Genomic DNA, 22,797 nt, shown 5'->3' with positions numbered 1-22,797 from the left:
CGGGTCTGCTCTCCACCCCCCACACCAGCCTGCGATCTTTCAGTGAAAGAGCATTCAGTGTGGCAGCCCCCACCCTCTGGATCTCTCTCTCGGCAGAGATCTGCATAGCCTCATCTCTGGACATCTACAAATACTGCTGAAAACCTTGTTCACCAAGGCCTATGGCCTCTAGCTCACTCATCTCCTCCAATCATTGCCATCCTTTTTCTGTTTCATCTTGTTTTCATTTATATGTTTTATTTATTTACTTTTTGTTTTCTTACTCTGAAAGGCGCTAAAAAAATCTAAGTTATTATTATTATTATTATTATTATTATTATTATTATTGTTGTTGTTGTTATTGTTATTGTTATTATTATCCTACTTGCAAACACTGCAGTGCAAAAATGTATACATAAGAACTGGACATCTGAAAAATCCCCAGCCTGGAAACACTGGATCAATGAACATGTATCCTCTAGTACTCCAGAGAAAATACTGTGTTCGTTATTTTTTTGATATCTTACCACTGTAAGACCCTAATGATGGACTATAACACAAGGAGATTATTATTGTAACCATGATGATGAAAGTCCTCTAACCTCAACAAAGTACATATTTTGATCCAAACCATGATCTTCCCCTTAAACTAACCAGTTTGCTTTTGTTCCTAAACCTAACCAAACCTTTATTATAGCACTGTCACATCATAAAAGAGGTTAGTTATTGATTCTGTGACAGTGATTTTGAACTGCGTATGTGTTGCATATACAGGAAACACTTCTATGGGTCGCATCAGAGGGTACAGCCAGCCCCAGCACGATGTCAGGGTTTATGTGTCAATGAGCTGCTGTGGGACTTCACTGTTTTCTATCATTCATTCTGTCCTGTGTTCTTATTTCACTGAAGGATTGACATGGTGTGTAAGTGTTACATCACCAATATGATGAAAACTGAATGAAAGGATATGATGATTCTCAGACTTTCATTCCATATTTCAGGTTTCCATCCAATTTTCACAAATAATTTCCATGTTGGGGAACATCTAAGGACATTTTTACATACTGTATGCATCACCAAATGAGATGACAGCAGTGACAACAAGTTGGCTACCAGAGCAGTCAAGTGTTAGCCAAGCTTACATCTATTTTCTCAAAGCCTGTCTCTGGATTCAGTACAAGACTATGTTAGGTAAGAGGCTGGACAGGCTCCAGCTTCTTCTAATCTCAACAACTGGGTAAACATATCAAACCTTGGCCTGGCTCATCATAAATCACTTGCATGTAGGTGGAAACTTAAAATGGCTTCAGTAGCCTTGCTGTTTCACATGGGAATCGAGCACCTCCCTCCTTTGTCACATTCCTGTGTTTTGGAGATCCATCCATCCATCCATCCACCACCACTTCCTCCTGACTTTGTCTCTTTTTATACTACGTCTACACACTTTTCCCTTTCATCCTATCATAATTACTACGACCACTAGCTGTCGCCTAGCAACAAAACGTAACTATGAGTCATAATAACCTGCTGCACAGACAATCTATGGGCTTTTTCTTTATTCTTTCTTCTTTTCTTATTGTTGTCTGTCCATCCGTCATGATATCTTTGTAACACCTTGACAGAACTTCTTCAAATTTGACACAAATGTCCATGTTCATATTGTCTATGACTCTGGATGAACAAGGGTGTAACCTGAAACTAGTCTGAGTGGAGGAAGCAGACAACCACCAGGAGGTGATTCTAGTTTACAGAAGAAAAGTCTCCAGAAACATGAATGTTAATGTTGCCTACTGCATGTATAAAAGCAGTGGCTAACACTCTCAACATTATAACTCTGAAAGGGGATTTCAGTGTTGAGTTTAAAGGTTGATGTCCAGTACCTAAATGAAATTAAACAACCACAACCAAGAAATAAGCAAGCAAAACAATTAATGCAGCTTTCATGTCATGGATTAAATGGAGCTTCTAAAAATACAGAGCAAGTAAGAATATAGTGTAAAACATTAAATAATATAGTAGTAATATAACACTATAATGTGTGTCTACAGTATGCAGAATTGTATAATAATCTGTGCTTAGTGTTTGCAGTAATTGAGTAGCCCTCTTTTAAAGCCCTATATTTAGCACATTGTTGTGCCATATGGATTTGTGTGTATTATCCTTTCGCCATAAGCTTATCATCTCTTCATCAATTGGCACTCTTCACATGTGCTCGCTGCAGTGCATCATGACAGGGAATATGCAGAGCCACTGTTAACAGCGACAATCAGGCATCCAAGCTTTTCCACAAAAACAGAGACATGTTCCAAAGGTTGAAAGTGCCTCTAGGTTTTGCAAGGTATGTTCTCACCTGTTTCACAGTCAGTTCATGGGTGTTTCATGTGCCTTGATGCCAGGGATTATGAGTCCACACTGAGTTTACATCGGCTGGTATTCTAGTAAATTTTCACATGCATTACGCTTGGTAGTAAAAATATTGTTTGTACTAATTTAATATTGTTGTGCTTGCATCTACACATGTATCCAGATATATTGTATTTTGAATTAAAGCTACCAGTTGCTGATATTTTATGACAAGTTTCAGTAACCTTGAAATTCTTTATTTTTTAGTGTTTCTCACATTTACTAAAAACTGAGTGCAGCCTTTTTGTGTGAAGTTAGACTGATGAATAAGAATGTGTTTGTTTCCTGATTGGAAAAGCTTCTGAAGTAGCATCCACACATAAAACTGCACTTTAACAGCTATGTAAGGCTTTTACTAGCTGATATGTTTGTGTGTGTGTGTGTGTGCGTGCGTGCGTGCATTGGTGCGTGCGTGTGTGCTGGCCTGTGATGGGTTGGATGTGTCGGTGCTGCCTTTTGACCAGTGCTTGCTTGGAAAAGCTTGTGGTTCCCTATACAAATAAGTGACTATAGAAAGAAGGACATGCTTAAAATTAGGTGAAAAGGTAAGGTTAAAAGGTTACAGGTGAACAACAGAAACTGCCTGATATATGACATTACGGATTACAAGATTTCTCGAAACTGCTCCCATCCGTTTTGGCTTGTAACTCCTTGAAGCTTTATGATATATATATATATATATATATATATATATATATTTTTTTCTTCTCGTGTGTTTTTATTTGCGTGTTTGATCATAAGAAAATGTTTTTGTGGTTTTAAGAACCAAAAAACCATCTCAGTGTAGTTAACATCTCTGAGCCTCTCTTCTGATTGCTCTAGTGATTCTATAAAAAAATAGCAAATTTCAGGTAAACACTCAGAGAAACCAAATCCCTGCAACATTGGATGTGGGTCCTTTGTTGTGACATCACAAAGTTCCAGAAGTCCTGATGGCTGGTTTTAAATGGCACGTATTATACTCTGTTTCAACAAGTTTAAATAAGTCTCAGACGTCCCCAAAACATGTCTTTTAAAGTTTCTTGCTAGAAATCCACTCCAATCCTTTATTTCAGCACGCCTGAACCCCTCTGTTTCAGCCCTGTTCAGAACAGGCTGTTTCTGTGTCTGTAGCTCTAAATGCAAATGAGCTGTGCCTGACCACGCCCCTCTTTGGAAGGGGATGCGGCTTGGGCTTCTGGCACCATGCTCTAATGTTTACGGTGACCGTGACCGGCGATATGGCTGGCATCAGAAGCGCTTTGGTTCAACCATACGAATTTGTTCCAGAATCTAACCCAGAGGGAGAGGCTGCTGAAGAAGTTCAAACTGTACAACTGCAGCAGGACGTTTCTGAATGGTTGGTAACTAATTTTGTGTATTTTGACTTTACATTTTCAGTTTGTTGATGTGTGCTGGCACACAATTACTAACATGTAGCTAGGTAGCTAATGCTAACTGTTACTGTCTCGTCATTACTGGGAGCTCTTTTGGTAAATAAGCACTATTGTGAATTGTGTAATGTAGTTATCTGTCATGCCTCCTTAGATATACTTTTACAGTCTATGAAAATGTTTGTTGTATGTGGACTGCTACAGGTGTTCAATGTCAATACTAGACAGATATTTTAATAGATGCTGACAAAGTAAATCATTTTTATTTTGTTACTTTTTCTCCATGTTTTGAGCAGCGATGCTCATCATAACATCTTCCTTTATGTAGTAATTTATTGTGTATTACAATGAACTTACACCGCTGTAATTCAGCATAAACATGTCTGTCAGCAACATTAATCTTTAGTTAAAGACGAGGCTGTGTGCAGTGTTTTCTACACTACACTGTTCTCAAGCTCCACATTACATGCAACAAGTGAAATGTTATAAATTGCCTGTTATATGCGCTTGATATTTTGCCAAGCTTACTTCTTGTCTACCTCAGCTTGTCCACTGTCTTGTCAGTTTTTGAATTTCTTAAGCTTTATATTTTGGTGAATGTTATCATTTTCTCTTTTTTTTTGGATAGGTGCTCCTGTGGAAACTGTGCAACCATGCCCACAGAAGCTGAGAATATCTGCTGCTAGGAGACACCACAGGTAGCATTCTCACTAGATAAATTGGTGTAACTGTTCTTTGATTAGTAAAGTTTTTCTATCAGCAGATAGTGTGCATATAATATATGAATTCAGAGGAGACATTTCTTTAGAAACGATTAAGCATTTATTTACATCAAATGAGGCACTTATAATCAGTGATAATAAAAAAGCTGTAGGATTCACTGGGTCCATATGAAAAATTGTGAGACACAACATAGATATATTTGCAAGACTAAATGCCCTGTCCAGTTGTTTTAGTCGGTACAGGTATCTAGCCTATAGGAGCTTTACGGGCTGGTGCTGGGGCTTCCTTGGTCGCAGAATCTGGGTCGTCATTCCAGCCTGCGTGGTCGCAAGTGGTAGACTGCCCCATGATAGAACTGGGACACATAGCTGGATATGACCTCCTCCTTCTCAGGCCACTCGAACTGTGCAGTGAGGTCCTCTGGGATGGGGATGGCCAAAACAGCTTCCGCGTACGGTGCCGGGTCAACAAAGACTTTTTCAAATATGAGGTCCACCACATTCCCTGATATTGTTTACATTTTTAATCTTTTTGTTGTTTTTTACAAAACCATGACAACTACCTCATGACATTAGTCACTTTATCTAATTTATTATTTTTATAATGTTGATTTTTCTTTACTGTATTTTGTTGTTGGTGGAACTGTCATAACATTATACGTGCAATACTTAATACAATGTGTACAAAACATTTTTTGGTTGAAAAATAAAATAATATAACACTTATAGAATGTCGGCTCAGTCTTAACTGGTGTAGCTCTGCATTCTCCCTTCATAGCCTTTGGAAATTGGACCTTGAACAGTGGTTCACCTTCTTTTGTTTGGGCTTGTGGTCGGTCAGCATTTTCATTGTAGTACATGGCAGCCAGGTAGAGTCTGGAGGTACAGTAAAGAGAAAATCAAAGATGTTAATGTTGACAGAAACCTTAGCCTCCACACTCTCACAAGTTCTAAGTAACCACAGCTTCATTTACCTGCACAGCATTCCAAGAAATGGAAAGACAGTGGTGGGGGCTCAGTCTCGCGACATCCTTCAGAGTCCTTTGTTCGTCAGCACCTTCTCCAGCTTGTAGAAGGCAGGAGATGCTAAAAACAACAATATATTTTAAAATACAATACAGTAATAATTAATAATGACAGTTACTAAAAGTTCACTAGATGGGGTTACCTTTTTACAATATTTCTGATCACTAACTATAATAACAGGAGTCATGTGGTGAGGTTTTAGTCTGTTTATTAGTAACACACCTGCTGAAAGCCATTTATTTTTGTCCTTGTCTCGTGTAATGGATGTTGACACTGGGGGAAAAGAGGATCCTCATATGTATGAATGTCTTAGACATGGTTGAGGATCGAGGTCCACTCTGCCACTCACTCTGGCCCGGCCACAGTTTTTCATCTGGCTGATCTTCTCCAGTTTCTTTGAAATTCCTACAGTGCATACAAAATACATTTCTTTTAATTAAAAAAGCCTTCAATTGAGTGGTATCAAGTGCAGCATTTCAAAATCAGTAAGTATGAGGTACCGATAGTCTCACAGCTATACACTGTAACTGTAAGCACACCAAGCATCTTTCATATGTTACTCACACTATGTGCAATCATACAGGATACTGCTTTGTGCCTAATTAGCTACCATACTAGCAACACATGCAACAGGCTCTCGTGTACATACAGTAAGAACATAAAATGGTAAAACTTACAGCTCCCAAGTTTGAAGTTGGGTCTTGGACAGTCGGTGCTGATCCAAGCTTTATCTTCAGACTTGTAGCAAATCCTTCATTGTACTGGCCCTTGTTGAAAAAGCAGTCCGATGTGAAATGGTTAGCACACACATACAACACTTTAGGAGTTGAAGTGGGTACATTTCCATCAAAAATAAAATGAATCCACTGGGTCTTCAGATCCTCAGATGAAGGGGGGTAAAAAGGACTTCTGTGTTGGTTTGTACAGTCAATAACAGAGCAACTAGCGTGCTTCGCTCGTACCTTCGACATAGTTTTACTGGACCCATGATGCAGGGAATTAACGATAGCGGCTGCAAAACAGACTCAGAGGGCGGAACACACACCTAGCTCGGTGAATGACACCCACCTGGGGGAGGTGTTATTTCCCTACATGAAGACTTGGAGATTTCAGACATGAAATCTCCAATTGGCCTGTGCGAGCACACATTTTCTGAAAGGTGGAGCAAGCAAAAGACGGAGAGGATGGATTTTTCTTATGTTTGGGGGGTTTGTAGACAGGCCAGGGACACATATTACTGATAGAAAATCATGGTAAAGTGCATTTTGCATAATATGTGACCTTTAATGCTCAGTTTCTGAATACAGGCTGTGTGCATTTCTCTGTGGAGCGCTTTGATACTTTCACAGTATTAATATAGAACCTAGACCTGCTTTATAATCAAACAACACATGGACATCTACCTTTAGACTGTATGGACCTTTAAAATAAAGCAAAGTCTACTGGTGAGGCCTCATCACTGCATTCTGTATGTTTATAGATTTATATTTGTTTTTCTTTTGAGGCCTGAAGACGTCAATAAATTAAAAGAAAAAAAATCAGACTGGAGATCTGAAAAATAAAGATAGTTTTGTCTGAGAAAAATTTAGCACCATAAATAATCATCAGTGTTTACCTCTATGGGAAGTGTTCTATCTTTTTTTAAAAAAATTATAGAATAATAATATTGATTCATTTATCAAAAATAATCAATATTGTTTGACAGAACAATAAATCACAAGTTGTAGCCTGAACTGGCAGCAATAAAACAGATGCTCACGGACTTGAATGACAAATGACAATTCTACGTAATGGATGACAACTGAGGATTAAATTGCTGTTTCTAAATGGAGAGTGGGGCACTTATGCATTAATGTGTTTAAAGGCATCTAAGCCCCTCCTGCTGTTTCAATTCTCTTTGGCACAATAAGCAGTTGTAGCAGTGCTGTGGCAGAGGAAATATTTCATCCCAAATGTTTCCTTTTGTGTAGCCTATAGATGCATTTATCCTCAATGACTGTGTTGTTATTTTTAAACGCTTTAGATGATAATACTAAAAGATTTAAGTTTAGATAAAATGGTATGCAACAATGTCAAATAAACCCAGGCAGATACATTTTTTCAAGCTTGTAAAATATTGCACACACTTAATGTAACTGAATGATAAGAACAATAATCTTGTAAGATGAAAAGGTTTTGCTGCTCATGCAACTTCAGCGCTTGTTTGCAGCAAAAAATACACACTTGTGGTGCAGCAGCAGAGACAGGTGTCAGGTGGCGTCTGAAACGTGATGATGATGATAAACCTGTTACTATCAGTTACAGTCTCGCTGCTTTCTGCGCCTTTTTTTAAATGTTTCGGCGGCTGTGGTTATATAAGAGATTAACCGTGCGGTTGAAGGTGGAGATGTTTGGAGCGGACAGCGCGCTTCATTGGAATTAGAGGCTGACTGTAGACAGACCATCATGTGGCTGAGGGCTGAGGGCTGAAGGCTGGGGAAGCTCCGACCGACCGACCGTCCGAACGGAGAAGCGGGCTCCATGTCAAGATGCCAACCTTCTCAGTCATGTATAAAGGAGCTGTCATCATTAGCAGGTAATAAAACAGACGGAGAACTGCCGGGTAAAGGTGTGTGTGTGGTGAGACCCGGGTCGACGCTGCTGTCTGGATACTTGTTGTGTTGTGTGTTGTGGCGGAGGTGGCCTGATGATCTGATGTTCACGGCTTCTGTTTGTAGAAGAACAGGTGAAATGGAAAGGTGACTGCACGCGGTAAAAACGGGGGAATTGAAGAAGGGCTCGCGCGCCAAACTGTTTCGGTGAAGCGGGAAACACGGTGCTGCAGGTCATGCCTTTTCTCAATGGAAGTGCTTTGTCGGAATGTGTTTGTGTGTGTGAGGAGGAACTAATTATTTATCAACACAAAGACTGTGTGTTTGTGTGTATGTTCGTGCATGTGCGTGTGCGTGCGTGTGTGTGTGTGTTATAGTGGAGACCCATTCACCGGCAGAACAGACCCGCTCCATCTGTCGTCTCGCGCAAGGAGAGCTGGTAGTCTTTGGTTTTTACATTCATTTCCATCCTGTGGATGATCTGTGACTCATTTGTAATTTAAAAACGAAAAAAATATAACTTAACCCTGTTATTGATTGTATGTTCACTTTCATGTGCTTGGCTTTTTTTTTCTTTTTTTTTGGCCTCTTCCTGTCTGTCCACGGATCTACGGTCTCTGCCAGATGGGAAATGAAAAAATGAATTTGCCAAAATCAAAACTGTTTTTTTTTTTTTTAAATATATTTCCTGGCTTTTTTTGGAAACAAAAAACGAACAGACCATCTTATTTAGAATTAAAAATCAAATACAAGCATATGAATTAGGTTTTTGATTTCAAACTAAATGATGATAAAAAGATTTGCCAAAAACGGAACATTTTGATTTGCTTTTTTTTTTTTTTTTTTATTCTGACACCAAAAATGTTTTTTTCCGTTTTGGATTATAAAACTAATTGCAGATTTAGATGTTTTTGGTTTTTGAATTACAAATGAATTAGAGATTACCTTGTCTCTCCTGCTGTTGTCAGTTCAGTTTACTGTCTTAAACTGATGGAAAATACTGCTGTTTCCTCTCAGTGGAGACAGTGTGAGGCTTCTGAACAGGTCAGAACATGGGCTGGTTTCACAGACAGCTCAGCTCCATTTACCCCAGAAGAAAATGCTTGTCTTTTTGAAGAAATCTGTAGTTACAAGGACGTTTTACTTTGGAAATTCAGTGAAGAGTGAAACAATTAAGAAAAAACTGATTTGCAAAAAGAAATCTCTTCACTCTCTAAAAACTCTTGTTTTTTTGTGATTGCTCTCTCCATAACAATGTTATCACCACACATTATGAGCCATGTTTTCCTGTTTTTTTGTTGTTGGGTGCTACTGGTCAGCACAGGTGTTACTGATTGTTACCATGGTAACATTGGTTTTAGGCCTGAGTTAGCCTGGAGGTAACGTGTCTAATATTTTTGGCTTAAAATGAGTCAGTCTTTATTTTTTGTCAGTCCGACTAACATCAGACTAAAGATATAATACAAATACTAAATGCCAAATGCTTTTACTCACTGAAAATGAAGTCTTCTTAATTATTTTGACCTCATGACCCTGCATCACTCAACACATTGAATGTTGAAATGATGCCTGGGAACAGGATGAGTTTACCTCATGGTGTCTGTATTTAATGGCCAACTTTTCCCATTGGAGGCATCTGGAGTCTTGACATGACAATATTCTTGGTCAACATAGCAACATAGTGGTGGGCACCTGAAACTCAGGATTTTTGCCAGAACACAAAGGTTTAATAAAGAAAATTAAGGAGGAAGCCTTGGCTCATGTTTGTGTTTACAGCTCTGGTGCCAAATCCTCCTGATTAAAGGGAGTGGATATACAGGATCATCCCATCAGACAGGACTAGAACCACTGGATGAGGGTCAAAGAGTCTCTGTTTTAACTAAAGAAAATACTATTTCTCATTAAAATGCAGCCCCTAACAGTTGTGAGAATCAACAATATTAGATTTTAACAGTTTTACTCGGTCATCAGGTGCCTGCTTCTTTGAAATATAGAAAAACACAAGATGAACTCAGGGGATTTAGACTCCTGACGTTGGAGAGCTGCTATGTTGTTTGTACCTCGTGCTCTGCAAGACGACAGCTGTAACAGAGGAGAGAGGTGATACATGTTTCTAATTTTTCATTGGCAGCAGGTGTCGATATTAATGGACTGTAATAAGGAGAAGAAGATGACAACAGTGTGTGTGTGTGTGTGAGAGAGAGAGAGAGAGAAAGCTTGTTTACAATTAAAATTTTTGATTGTATCTTTAATTAAGATTCACATATACTGGGGGACTATCAAGATTTAACATGCATATATATCAAAGACTAGCTAGAAAGTGAAGAAAAATAATGCTTGACTCTTCTCTCTGTCTTCACATTTTGCTGCTTTAATTCACAAGGACAATGTTTTCATTCGAATTTCATTGCGTCCTCAATTTGCCTCATTGTTTCAGTGACAGGAGGGAATGTCAGCTTGCTGCTGGTGAACCCTCTGCAAATGAAATATTGATAACCCGTCTTGTCATTCGGGCGGCAAGCAAACAGGGACCTGTTAGTGTCATTGCAGGGAAGAGATTGTTCCAGATTCCCAAAATGCACACAACAGTCTCTTAAATTTACTAACTAATTGTTGCTAATAATAATTAGCTATTACCTGTAAGTCTGCGCTGCTTCCTCTTGTTAATCTCCAGTATACATTATATATTGTAGTGCACCATCTGAGCAAATGTTCTTTAATTGCTACTTGAGCCAATGTCTGATGGATTAGGAAAACTGGGCAAAACCAGAGAGGTTGGTTCTTGTGCAGTACTGTTACATAAGACTACAATAATTTCTGCCAACTTCATCTACTGGAGATTACTGTACAGTGTGTGAACTCTGACCAAGATGCTTTTTTTTTTTTTTTCATATTGTCTCATTTAAAGGTGTTTGTGTATGTAAAGCAATTTATTGACATTTTCAGGCCTAATAAAAATAGGATGATGAATCTATAAACATACAGAATGCACTGATGAAGCCTCACTAGTAGACTTTGCTTTATTTTAAAGGTCTTATATATCTATATATCTATATCTATAGATATATAGATATATATCTATAGATAACCTGCCAACTGGACCCACCATCCAGCCTTGCAGGATTTGGATCCTCTAAGTGTTTACCTGAAATCTCCTACATTTTTATATTGGACCACTCACAAAAAAGTCAGGAGAGCGTTCAAATCTAAATATCTTAAAATGTGCAAATCAGTAAAAGATCATTTCCAAGTAAGTGGTTAGTTGCATCTGTGAAAAGTGTAAAGAAGGTAAATGGACATATCAATCAATCAGAGTTTAGTCCTGGAGGGATGTGACTTGAGTCAGTGTCGGATGGGTCTGAAGACTACAAGTTTGAAACAAGAATCACCTCCTTGTGGTTGTCTGCTTCCTTCACTCAGACTACTTCAGGTTACATCCCTGTTTATCCAGTGTCATATGAAATATGAGCTATTTGTGTGAAATTATATTGAAACTGTATTTTGTGAGGTCACCATGACCTTGACCTTTGACCACTAAGATCTAATCAGTTCATCCTTGAGTCCTAGTGGATGTTTGTGCCAAATTGTGCCCAGTTTTGTGCCAAGGCGTTATGGAGATACCATGTCAATGCCAACACAAATAGTTCCGCAACTGGACAAGTACTTGACTGTTGCTAAGCAACACAAAAATATTTTCCTGATATGCACAGTGCACACTAGCTTGCTACTTTGTCTACATCTACCTCAGGTGTGTGCCGAAGTATTCTTCCCTTCCCTTCATCCTCTTCTGATGACCAAATATCATCAACGACCATTAATGTAACGCTGATTAATGGTCAATCAAACACGTGAAGCAGAGTGATACATGTCGTTAAAAGTCCCAGTGCTGTTATACTCTATATCCGCACTCATGGAATGACTCGTCCAATCAAACTACTCGGTCAGAACTAACTATAAGTTGTAGTAACACTGCATAGAAGCAATGTTTAATTTATTAATTCATTTATTTTTATTTACCTTGTGCACATGGTGTTGTCTGTGCTGTGTGTTAAATGTGTGTGTACATGACCTATGGCTCTCTTTACTGCAAACCAAATTTACCTACAGGTACAAATAAAGCAATCTAACCTTACTTAATCTATTTGGCAGGGTTGGGGCACCTGTTAGCCAAAAAGCTTTGTAGTCTCATCCATCTCCGCTGGCGTGGTCATGTCAGATAAACAAATGACAAATGCTGTTTAATTCTTTTTTATTAGAGGAGCATCTTCATTATATCTTTGTACAGAACTATGATATAGCTCTCTTGCTCTTTGTTGCTAATTGTATAGCAGGTTGTTTTGCTTTCTTCTTTTCAACTTGAATACTGTGATTTGGTCTTGTGATGTTGTTCTGTTCACCTATTATCTGGAAGCTTTGCAGGAGATAGCTGCAAAGTTGGGTTTTTTTTCATATTTTCTCTGTTTGGGGTCAATGGAGGCAGAGGGGTATTAGTATGACCAACTTAAAAAACTCTGAAAATCCTCTGCTATGATTCATATTTTGTTTAACATGATTTTCCAACATAAAAAGTGTTGGAAACAACTCAAACAAATACAAAACTGGGTATGAAGCCCATCTACTCTTATGTCCTGATTGAGAAATCTGGATCAGGCTTTGAGCCCCGCCCACCTCCTGCTTGCTCCAGGTGAAAGAGCAGAGAGTAGCAAGATGGTTAGAGGAGGAAACATCAGAGAGACTCAGCCACATGTTTGAGCCTCAGTCAGACTCAGACTCAGATGAGGATCCTGTTGAGACCAGAACCAGAGACTAGCAGATGGATCAGAACGGTTAGTGAAGTTAACATCTGTTATTTTAAGTTGTCACAAACTGACTCAGTGAATGTGACAATAACAAAGTTATACTAAAAAACAAACAATTTATTACTAAACTAAAAAATGAGACAAATAACCAATGAGGTGTGGAAATCAGCAAGATTAGCCATGAAAGCAGTGCATGGATGAGTGCTACATGTGCTGTGGAGGTGTTGTATGTGCAAAAGCAAAAAGCAAAAGATGATATCAACAGATCAGATGGAAGGGGCCCAGCTTTTATAGTCTGGAAGACCCAGGTGAACAGCATCAGCTGACGACCCTCCCATGTCATCAAAGTTCCTGCCAATGTGGGCAAGGACAACCTCCAAAACAATGGGAGGGACGCCACAATGTTGTTTGTTAGCTTGTAGCTGACAGTGGCTAACACAGTGTTAGTGGTTGTGCTAATGCTAAATCTCACTCTCTGTACTGACAAGGTTTCAGGTTATTTAGCCCCGCCTCCCATCCCCACAAGTTGACAGGATTGGTTCCCTAGGTTTGGGATGTATGAAACCTTTGATGTCTGAATCTGTTTTTGGTTAGTATAATACAGTGTCAGAGGCTAAATCCTTCAAAACGATCAGACAGTTGAATCAACATGTTGGGTCTGAGCTCGGCCTCATGAGGTGAAAATATTAATGTTAAAAATATTGATACTAAATAATAACAATAATGAATAATGAATTAAAGTCTTCAGGGGCACCAACCTAAACTAATAAGCAAAATAGCCAATATTGGTTCAGTCTCAAATTATTACTATTAATCTGGAACTCTTATTAATAATTTACTTAATAACTATAATCAAATTACAATATCAACAGTAAGTAAAGTTAAGGAATTCTACTGAGTAAAGGTGTGTGTGTTTGTGTGTGTGTGGAAGGGTCGGGGGGGGGGGGGCGGGGGGGGGGGGTGGGGGGGGGGGGGGGGGGGGTCTACGGGGACAGAAAAAGGCAAAATGGCTGATTCAAAATGTCTTGCTGGCAAGGCAGACTAAACAAGATGGTGATAAACAAGAAACTACTCAAAATGGCCGCTGAGACCACCTGGTGTGTGGGGGAGGGAAGGTGTGAGTTTCTTTGTCAGCCTAGCTCATGTAATCTAAAGGTACCAGGTTAGAGGGAGGAGGTTAGCTTCATGCAGGTTCTAGAACTGAGACGTACCACAGGTATGTGTGTGAACATACAAGTACCCGATTAACTGTATGACTGACCACAACCTAAGCAAACATAACCACAAAACATTAACCAACATGTACATGTACAAAGGTTTAGACTTCGGCTGCTTAGCTGTGCTGTGCTACGCTGTGTTAGTTAGTTAGGCCCAGTCAGTTAACGTCACCCAGTCCTTGGATCAAAAACAAAGAGGTCCTTTCCAGTGTTGTTGTTAAGTCCAGTGGGTTGAGAGGCTTCCTGGTGGAGTAAAGTCCTGTCTGGCTGTGTTGCTTTGCTGTTATCTCCTTTGCTCTCCTCACAGAGTTAGCTGTTCCATGCTAACTCTGCTGTGGCTCCTGTCCCAACAAACACGTCTTTTTTTTTTTAAAGTATATTTTTTGGGCTTTTTATGCCTTTATTTGATAGTACAGTAGAGAAACAGGAAATGGGGAGGCAGAGAGAGGGGGAATGACATGCAGCAAAGGCCGTCCGACGCAGGACTTGAACCGGGGCCAACTGCAGCGAGGACTGTAGCCTCTACACATGGGGTCCCTGCTTAGAACCGCTACGCCACACGACACCCCACAAACATGTCTTTGAATCATTTTCAACACAAACTGAAAATTATCACCTTCATGCAGGACTTTTGGATCAGATTGCTTTACTTTTAGCCAGGTGTTCCTGATAAACTGATATACATATTTTTGCAATCGTTCTGTACCATACATTAGTGAATATGAGTAAAACACCAAAGACAGTATGTGAACAAAAGCTTTATTTGCCTTTATTGGTGCACCATATTTATAATAAGTAAGAAATAAGCTGTGTCTCAATTCTGTGATTCACGCTTCAGAGGACATTGTCCTCAAAGGTGTGGCCCTTTGTGGCCACTGTGGACCGCGGAGGCCAAATTGAAATGAGATGTTCTGGTCTATGGGGGATTTTTGCTTTGCGTCACCAGCTGTACCTAGCAACCTTGACAATATGTATTATTTACAAGAACTTTTTTTAAGGCCCTTGGTTTTCACAGTTGTACTCTTCTGTGCTGTTTTAACAGAGCTGAAACCCAAAGGGTAATCTTCACCATATGAATCTTGGGATAGGTTGGCCATGAAGGATCACGAGACGGGCACATTTCTCAGCCGCATCTGAAGGACACAGCTACAGTGTGTCTATTCCATAGACTGGATTAACTTTTATATAAAAATATTGTTTGTATAATATATTTTACAGTTATAGGTCACATTTCACACACACTCTGCATCACTATGAGGTAAATAAAACTAAGAATAATACAAAACATTCCAGCAGAGATGCTGCGTCTCCAGATTTGGCTCAGGTAGATCTGATGATGAGCGTGTTAGATATGAGACATGTCAGCAGGAAGATTGGCATTGCCTCTGCTGTTGACACTGTTTTAACTATATATGGTTGTTTTTATTATTATTGTTGTGGATGGTGACTGTTGTCTGAGGTGGCAGCTGCACACACAGACCAGCACTGAAATTCCTTTTCAACACGGCTACAAACTGAATATTTTTCCTCAATTCAGAGCTCAGTGCTGAGTAGCTCCTGTGTTAAAAATGTATATGGAAGAGTCACATGTTGTGAATCTTTCTTCTTCAGATGTACATCCAGAGGTGTGTACAACATTTCCAGTTCCCAGGAAATGATTGCAGACATGTCAACAGAACAGTAGTCTCACCAGAGAGATTTACTGTATTTGTCCAGGGATTACACCATTTACTCTACACGGGCGAAACAGAAACTGTCAAGAGGATTGTATCTTGTCACTTATTATGTTGTGTTATCTGTGTTTTGAACCAATCTTTGCCAGTTGCACAAAAATAAATGAATAAAGACCAAATATATTAAAAACTGAAATGCTGCACATCTACTACCCCCAGACTTTCACTGTCAGCTGTTTACACAAAAAGAGGAAACAAACCTGCTTCAGCATATTTCTGTACCGGACATGACACAGTGATGAATGTGAAAATACCATTCAGTCACATGTTTTCATCCAGTCACTGATTTGTACAAGGAAATGTCAGCAGCGGACACGAAGGCACACTGCCTGTTTTCAATGGCTGACAATGCTCTGTTAAGTGCCATCAATCCCCAACCTGCAGGAGAAACTGTGTGAGACCGACACAAGGCTCAATATTCATCATCAGGTCAAACTCCAGTGAAGTGAGCAGTGTGTAGCTTAACAACCAAAGAGCCCAGTCTGAAAAAAACAAGAAAAGCACATTTATCTCTCAAGATTAAGTTTGTGTTGTACTTATTTTTTGTCTTTGTCTCTCCCTCTCTTCTTCATCCCTCCATCTCTAACAGGACACTAATGGGTCCATATGGAGTAGACCGAGCTGTTCATTCCATGGAGTTTACAGACTGTGAGAATGGCCTGGGTAAGTCACTTCTTTCTCCTCAGCGACCGAGAATAGAGGGTAAACATGTAGAAACTTTTGTTCCTGAAAGTACTGTGTCCTCTCTGTCCCTTTCACTATCTGTGGTCTATACATGCCTGTACAGGTCATGGTTATCAGGGGCTGGGGTACATGCAGCATTCATTAGGTGAAAGAAAGTGTACTCTCATACACTGTCAATAAAGATGGAGGTAGCCTCTGTGACGTCACCCACAGATTTCTGAAGTGCAGTTTTGAAGTGAGTGAGCTGCTCACCGTCGCCATCATGGCAGTGTCTGACTCCACCTCTAAATCCAAGCTAACCCAAAAATAGTCAAAGAGGAGGGGCGTGTGTTGAGCTGAGACCTCGGTACATGCCGGCTTGTGGCAAGCATACGGTCATCCACCTGTCACTCAAAGAGGCCACGCCCTCAATTATACAGGACTTAATAGTCTTAATAAAATGTAAACATGTGAGTTATATAAACAGTTGTCATGAAGGACGAAATTAGCTCTAGAGACCAAACCTGTTTTTGGACCCAGCTGTAAACATGTTCAAACATCTGCTGTAAAGTTGGACATTTTAACATGGGAGTCTATAGGGATTGACCCTAGTGGTCATTAGAGGAACTGCAGCTGGGTATGCGTGGGTACTCCCTGAACCAGTTGCTAGTCTATAAGCTAAAGACTAGTTCATTGTTGCTGTGAGTGTCTGTGCAGATGTCCACTCAGGGATCTGCGTAGACCCTTGTCCCCAAAACCTGTGACTATGCAGACTTATTTTCTCTAAGCAGTCGCACAAAGGATTTTCTTTTTTTGACTTTTTCTTGCTGTTCAGCTAAAATCAACAAACAAAGAAGCTAAGGAGTAGTATGTACAGAGGCGTGTGCGCTGTCCAGGTGCAAGTCTGCAGCTCTTGGCATCCACATCCGTACTGAAGTATGATCAAAGCTGAACATACACATAGACAAAACTTACTCCAACTCCCCTGCATGCATTTGGACTGTGGATGAAAACTGGAGCACCCAGAGGATACTCTCACAGATGCAGGGAGAACAAGTAAATGCCACACAGAAGATAAAACACTGAACTCACCGAACAGATTGTATGACAAAATGCTGGCCTGTTTGTCATCCTCACTTTAAAAGTGGTCTGTAGTGGTTTCAGACAGTGGGAGAAGCTAGTTAGATACTGCATATCTATAATAGCTTTATAGAAATATTGATTAACAATAATACATTTTGGCCACTTGAGAGAAGCAGAACAAGCTGTTGTGAAGTTGTTACAGTGATCGTGTTAGCAATCCGTTGAAACACAGACACAGCAGAGTTATCATTGATGTCCAATAGTGACGCTCCTTTTATCTCTGTTGTTGGTCTCCACCAGCTCTGGCTCTTTAGCAGCTGAATGCTGCTCTGTGCTCACCAGCTGGTCCCTGTGTCTGCCTACTGTCTGCTGCTGAAGTGTACGCTGGGTTTATCTGATCTGCCTGCAGAGATGCTAATGAGACCTCTGAGACTAAATCATCAAAATAAAACTGTGGGCCTTAAAACCAAAACAATGAAAGATGCTAAACAGCTCTGTGACACCACAAGTGACACCTTTAACATTACACAGCCAAATGATCCATTGTTATTGCAAAAATATTATTTAGTGCAGCTTGCGTAACTCGGTTTACTCCAGACCACATCCAATGCTGATCCTATAAATTATATGCTTTTATTCTGAAGGGCAGAGGCATGTAACAGAGGTGTTATTCCTGCTAGAGCAAAGAATCTAAAGAGGTGTAGTTACTTTCCTATTGTCAGCTATTAATCAGTCTTGAAAGTAAATTTCTGTCCACATTTACAATTCCACATACCACTGTGGACAAATATATCATTGTTTGAAAAGATGATTCCTCGTAACCGAATGATGGAAATGTGTACAGATCAGACCAACAAGTCAACACTTCAGTTTGGCTGGTTTATTTGTGCACAAAGGACAGATCTAATGTAGGGTACACCAAGTCTCTCACTGAAACACCCAGAACAACATACAATATTCTAACATCTGTTAACCTTGAGACCTTTACATCTGTGTTTTACTTTTATTGCTTATTTCCTCCTAAAAGGGGGTGCATTACTAAATCTCTGACCTCTGGATGTAGATAAACCTATAAACAACAATATAACCATAAAATCCAGATATGTAATGGATCCCTTGACATCCAGCTCACCCAAAAGGTCAGCAGCTTACCTGACGTTCACATTCTTAACATCCTTATACCAAAGTTGCCAACATGCAAAAACAAATTCAGCCTTACATTGTTGTTCCAGGATATTCTTTGCTTTCTTCCTGGTATTGTAACTTACCAATTTACTGAGTAAGTTTGTTCTACCACTTGTTGGATATAAGGGCTGTGGCATCATGGCATATCCTTTCTAGGTAAAAATTAACTATTTTAAGTGATTCAGCAAAACAGTTCATTTATATTATTGCCCAGTTAAATAAACATAATGCATAGCCTTACAACATCATCCTCCACTATCTGGCAGCTGAGTGTGATCTGAATAGCTGAAATAATGTAAGTCCTACTTTTAAAGGGATTTTCTCTGCAGAGTAGGTATCCTTACTGTGTTTTTGCCCGGGAGGGGAAGTAGGTCATGTGGCAAAGCCCTAACCCACTTAACTCAGCTGGGTTAAGAATGCAGGAGCTGCTGTTGTTTTTATCCTTACTTCACTCCCACACCACCGCTCTGGTGAAGCTTGTGCCTACGCAAGAACAAAATGCTCATATGTATGAATGTTATTACAGTCAAACTGTAAAATATCCTGCTGAAGTGGATGTGCTGTGTCTTTTATAATCCTAAAACTCTGCTCAGAACTAATCTGTAGCTTCTTGTGAATATATCCTGAATGATGTTAAAATAACTGATGTACATGAGCTGAATAATTTCATAGATGTTTTTGCCCCTGATTCAGAGGCACATTAAACAATGAATTGAAAGCTGACACATACTAATAAACAAGTGTCTGAAAATACAGACACCCTCTATATACGGACATCAGCAAAAGTCTTCACTATAATTAAACCCACATTTCATAGATTTAGAACATAAACAGAATCATTTTATAGATGTAGTGTATTATACTGTCAATGGACAGTATATTTAACACATTTAAATACATTCCTGCTGAAAAATGTGTTGTGTGCTGTGAGTTATAGTGACTGCCATTATTTTTGAATGACATTATAATCATAAGACCAATGTACTGTATACAAGTGCATCATCATAATGAACGTGATAACTGTAGCACTGAGCACATTGACATTAGAATGGGATCTATACTAACTGCAACGACAGAATAAACTGTAAAATGATGAAATAACTGTGATAAAATGACAGAAAATGACAGAAATAACTGTAAATATAATGTAGGTCAACTCGGCCCTACAGATATTAATACATTATGTAACTTAAAGATACATCTATTATTTTGAAATGAGTTTTTCCTGACAGGTGCTGTGGTCCAGTGTAAAAGAGTGTGACTGGACCTTCAGAACTTGATAGTGGTACTTTGTCTGCAGGCTTAGAAACCACATCTGCATCACAGATACAAGAACGCCTGAGGTGTGATGATAAAGACTGAGTGTAATGTCATAAAGACAGCAGTGAAGGGTAGAGCAGGTGAGGAGCGGGCTGGAGGACAGGTTGAAGGTGTGTGTGTGTGTGTGTGTGTGTGTGTGTGTGTGTGAGTGTGTGTGTTTACTAAAAGCAGCACACAGGTGAGAAACAAATCAGCTTATTGTCGTCCAACTTGAGCACGTTCAAGTGTACACACTGTTCTGATACATAAAGCCTAAGCATAAGACCCCCATCTGTACAGCTGAAGCCTCCACAGCATGAGGGGGAGCATATACACTGTAACACTCCTGCTATCCTACACTGAGGACAGCACATGCTAATCTCTTTGTTAATGCAGCTGAGAGCTGCACCACCTCAGCACATAGGCAGGATAAAGTTTTCATAGAGAAACTTTAAAATCGTCTCCGTCACAGTTAATTGTGTGGACATGTTGAATCTGTAGAGTGTGTTTTAAAGAAGCAGTTTCGGTCCTCAGGTGTCCAGATATGACTCTGTGTTGTTCAGTAAACATGGTAGGACGGGTTTGTCCTTCTCATTCTCATAAATGTGATGCATCTATAACTGAAAAATACCATAATTAGTCAATAATCAATAATCAATATTTCAATGTTCACTTTTTTGCTGATGACACAATTGTATATGCTCCCGGCTCCACCCCAGCCAAGGCCCTGACTTGTCTTCAGTCTGCTTTTGATGACTTCCAACTGATTAGTCTTAAATATACATGGTTTTCTCCACCTCCACCACTGATTTTGACCATCCTGCCATTAAAACTTTAAATGTCACTCATATTACTCTCACTGATTAATACAATATACTGAGCATTTTGGCTTGACAAAAGACTGTCATTCAAGGTTCATATTCAACACTTCACTCAAAAATTCAAAATCAAACTTGGCTCCTTGTATAGAAATAAAGGATGTCTGTCTTCCTCCAGCTGTACTATTGTGCATCCTATGCATGTAACTATAGCTATGCACCATTTAAATGGAATGAACTGCAACATTTCCCTTGGAGACTTTTACTGCTATTGTAAATGTTTTTGCTAATTCTCAGTTTCTTGTATTGTGTAGTTGTGTTCTCTTTGTTGTTGATTGTCTCTTGTGACCACTTCTTGTTCTTTGGATTTTAATGTCATTGAGACTGCCTGATTAAATAAAAAATACACTAATTATGATAAAAAACCAGCATTATAACTTTTATTAAATTCAAAATCTCCACTACATATATTATATGAGTCTGGACAAACATGGATGTAAACTGCAACATGACTGGTTGGTGGAGGCAAACAACCATGAGGTGGTGATTCTAGTTTATCATGTTCTTCTATCATCTGGGGTATTAAACCATTTTTAGATAAGACTGCTGTTTTTCATCACTTTGAATTTTACCATCTTTGCAAGGTCTGGTGGAACATTTAATCTTTGGGTGACGAAAATGGCCTTGATACATGGAAATGATTTGGAAAACAGAATGTGAAGCTGAAGAAGAGGGAGAGAGGCTTGTCTTTAATATTAGCTGCTGCTGCTGCTTGTGCATTAGAATGATGTTTTTCTTATCTGATGATAGGCGCAGGGAGGAGAACGCTTTGAGGATGAACAAAAGAACAAGACACTGTTTTCCTCAGAGAAGAGTCAGAAGGGAGGAAGGGCTGAGATGAGGAACTTTATAACCCCGTTCTTCCAACAGGCAATAATTAACATGCGCCCCTTCGCTCCAGACCCAATTAGTGTTACCATTTTGTCTCTGTGGTTACAGCAGCCTTAAGCTAAAGAAGTCTGATCTAATAGTTAAATAAGGTCGAGTGTAGCTGCTTCAGTGATTTCACTGTACAGTACAGTGAGGGAAGGTGAATGTGGAGGACCTTGGAGATGCAGAGGCTCTCTGGTTTGTTCAGTGTGAGGAGGGACATTTCAGAATGAATAGAAACATTTTGTCCAGTGGTGAATCTGATCATTTATACCCAAAGTCCATCAGCAATATGGTGCAGTTGCCACCTAGATTTTTATTGACAGTTTGGAAGACAAAACTGGAATTCTTTTGGTCGGTCCCCAAGATAAAAGAGATCTACTGTCTCTAAACTTGGGCATCTGGCCCCTGTAGTCAAATCAGAGGTAACATGCCTGGGCATTATTTTAGACTGAATTCAATTTTACTTCAAACATAAAGAAGGTGACCATTTAAGAAATATTGCTAAAGTACAGCCGTTCCTAATCCATAAAGATGCTGAAAAAAACGTATTCATGCTTTTATTTAAAGCATATTAGATTATTGCAGTGATCCTTTTACTGCTCTTCAGTAGAAAGACTGCAGTTTATTCAGAGCTGTGCTGCTGGACTTTTAACTAAAACAAAGAAGACAGCTCATATTACCATGGCTTGGCTTCACTCCACTGGCTCCCAGTATCTTTTAGAAGAGATGTTAAGGTCCCTTTACTTTTTTTTTAAAGCTCTTCATGGTTTGGGACCAGCTCACACTGCAGATTCTATGTGGTTTTATAATCCTTCATGAGCACACAGACCTTTTACTGCAGGGCTTTTAAAGAAAACAGGCAGTGCAGCTTTTTTTAAACTTTGCTCCAAAACTCTGGAAAACCTGCCAAGAGCTATAAGAGATGCTCTGTGAACATTTTTAAACCACAGCTGAACCTTGTTTAACTTTGCTT

General features: G+C 39.4%; 1 protein-coding gene across 1 annotated transcript in view; it reads left to right on the top strand.

Annotated features, from left to right (window-relative positions):
• Positions 1–8,031: 8,031 nt before the first annotated feature.
• The window catches only part of LOC111236272 (syntaxin-binding protein 4-like), an 80,759-nt gene continuing 65,993 nt past the window's right edge, over positions 8,032–22,797 (top strand). Inside the window, exons 1-2 of the mRNA XM_022764948.1 lie at positions 8,032–8,078; positions 16,433–16,506. Of these exons, the coding sequence (XP_022620669.1) occupies positions 8,032–8,078; positions 16,433–16,506 (121 nt within the window). The remainder of the gene's footprint in view (positions 8,079–16,432; positions 16,507–22,797) is intronic.

This window comes from Seriola dumerili, unplaced genomic scaffold, assembly GCF_002260705.1.
Source record: "Seriola dumerili isolate Sdu_G_001 unplaced genomic scaffold, Sdu_1.0 BDQW01000609.1, whole genome shotgun sequence".
Lineage (NCBI taxonomy): Eukaryota > Metazoa > Chordata > Actinopteri > Carangiformes > Carangidae > Seriola > Seriola dumerili.
Note: the sequence above shows the minus strand (reverse complement) of the source record. Positions and strands in the feature narration are given on the sequence as shown.